The 2,249-nt window shown below is 35.8% G+C and overlaps 1 protein-coding gene across 1 annotated transcript; it reads right to left on the reverse strand.

The window, feature by feature from the left end:
- Window positions 1–392: 392 nt before the first annotated feature.
- Window positions 393–1,074, reverse strand: LOC109591554 (condensin complex subunit 3-like; the record flags this gene model as incomplete). The annotated part of the gene is made up of 3 exons (XM_020007269.1): window positions 393–639; window positions 720–854; window positions 914–1,074. Coding segments are annotated over 3 exons (543 nt in total), but the record flags the coding sequence as incomplete, so codon positions are not given.
- Between the last annotated feature and the right edge of the window lie 1,175 nt (window positions 1,075–2,249).

The following is a 2,249-nucleotide window of genomic DNA, read 5'->3' on the forward strand; positions in this document are numbered from 1 at the left end:
GGATAATGCTACAACAAGAACATCAGGAGGGAGTCCTCACTGTGTGTGTCTGTTATACAGATTTCATCACTTGTTGCATAACATCAGTACACCTGTTGATTTGCCAACAAGTGTATTTTGAACACATGTACATGTACATTGCACAATCCAAGAAATTTGCAAGAGCTGTAAATTTATTTAGTGAAATTTTCACTTTCTTAAAGTCCAATTGGTTCTTGCAGATTTCATTTTTGCAAAGTATCCGTGAAACTTAGACCCTTTGCATTGACTGTACAGGTACATAATAAATGGATCAGTACATGTACATTAATTAATATATAAAATATAAGTGAATTGTATTAATACAAGTGAATTGTATTAATACAGTATCATATCAGACTGCTCATTCATTACTAAACAAGTACCTTCAAGTTAACAGTTGACATGTTCATGAACTGTGAGGTGGTGATGATACTGCTTGTAGCGGCACTGTCACTTATACTGGGGCACCTTATCTCCGCTATCATATCAAGGAGTCTTTCTATCCTGTAGCTCTCCTGGGGCCATACTTGAACCTGCTCCTTGAGTATGCATGAAACAAGACTAGTCGGATAGGAAGGATTTATTATCAACTGGTGGATGAGATCATCAAGCAACCGCCTTGAGGAAGAGAGAGAGAGGGAGAGAGAGAGAGGGAGGGAGAGAGAGAGGGTACATTACATGTGATTATTTATTTCTACCTTCCCATTTCATCGGTAAAGTCCAGGCAAGATATCATTCCACACAACTGACGTCCAACGAATTCAACTGATAACTCGTTGTCTAGCGTCGAGTCGGAGACACTTGAGGCCTTGAATATCTTATCATCAATGTAGCTAGAGAGAGAAGAGAAGACAGAGGATCAAGAGAAGCAGAAGCTAAAGTATAATTATACCTTTTAAAATAATGACAGAAGTTAGAAAGAGTGGGGGTGACTCGGTCAAAGAACCCAAGCCCCTCCCCCTCCGGCTTTGACCTGAAGTACTTGGAGAGACAGCGCCAATAGAAAACCATCTCACAGGTGAGATCATCAAACGGTATCAAACAATCCTTCACCTGAACCACAAGTAAAGGTACATATTATTTAATATTATATTATTATTCAATGTTTAATGTTACAGCATAAAAACAATAATTAGGACTTACATAAGTGTATGTGTACACATCATGTACATTCAATTATACCACCAGTTAGTGTTGATTATAACCACAGAATAAGGAAAGGCTGTAAGATGTGTGTACATGTACATCTGATTGGGTATGATCTGCATTGCTTCATGTACTGGTAATTCCAATTACAAGAAGGGACTCTGAGAGTTAATCCCTTTAGCTCCATATAATATAATGGGGAGCAGTATCTGCATGTTTCCCCATGAACAAGGAATGCCCATACTTCCTCAAACATTTATTAATGAGCTAACAACATCATTGCTTTGTTAATAAGGTATCTGTTTTCTTAAAATACACCATCAAACACACATACATGTACATACACTGTACAGATCATCATAGCTACTACTTGATACATATGACATCATAGTACATGTATAATTAGGTATAATGGCTCCAAATTCATTCCAAATTTTTATTACATTTTCTGATACATATGACAAATAATTTTCAAGTTACAGCCATTTTAAGAAAACGTCAAAATTCTGAAAAATACCCAAGGCTATAGCCCATGGTTTTTTTCCAAAAAATGGCTCCGAAATCACCCCAAATTTTTATTACATTTTCTGATACATATTGATGTCCTTATGCTGTGTAGCAAGTTTGAGCTGATTCCGACAAATAATTTTCAAGTTACGGCCATTTTAAGAAAATGCCAAAATTCTGAAAAATACCCAAGGCTATAGCCCATGGTTTTTTCTAAAAATGGCTCCGAAATCATCCCAAATTTTTATTACATTTTCTGATACATATTGATGTACTTATGCTGTGTAGCAAGTTTGAGCTGATTCCGACTTCAATTTTTCAAGTTACGACCATTTTAAGAAAATGCCAAAATTCTGAAAAATACCCAAGGCTATAGCCCATGGTTTTTTCTAAAAAATGGCTCCGAAATCATCCCAAATTTTTATTACATTTTCTGATACATATTGATGTCCTTATGCTGTGTAACAAGTTTGAGATGATTCCAACAAATATTTTTCAAGTTATGGCCATTTTAAGAAAATGCCAAAATTCTGAAAAATACCCAAGGCTATAGCCCATGGTTTTTTTTCCAAAAA

Source organism: Amphimedon queenslandica, unplaced genomic scaffold (assembly GCF_000090795.2).
Source record: "Amphimedon queenslandica unplaced genomic scaffold, v1.1 AMPQUscaffold_7870_Cont20183, whole genome shotgun sequence".
Classification (NCBI taxonomy): Eukaryota; Metazoa; Porifera; class Demospongiae; order Haplosclerida; family Niphatidae; genus Amphimedon; species Amphimedon queenslandica.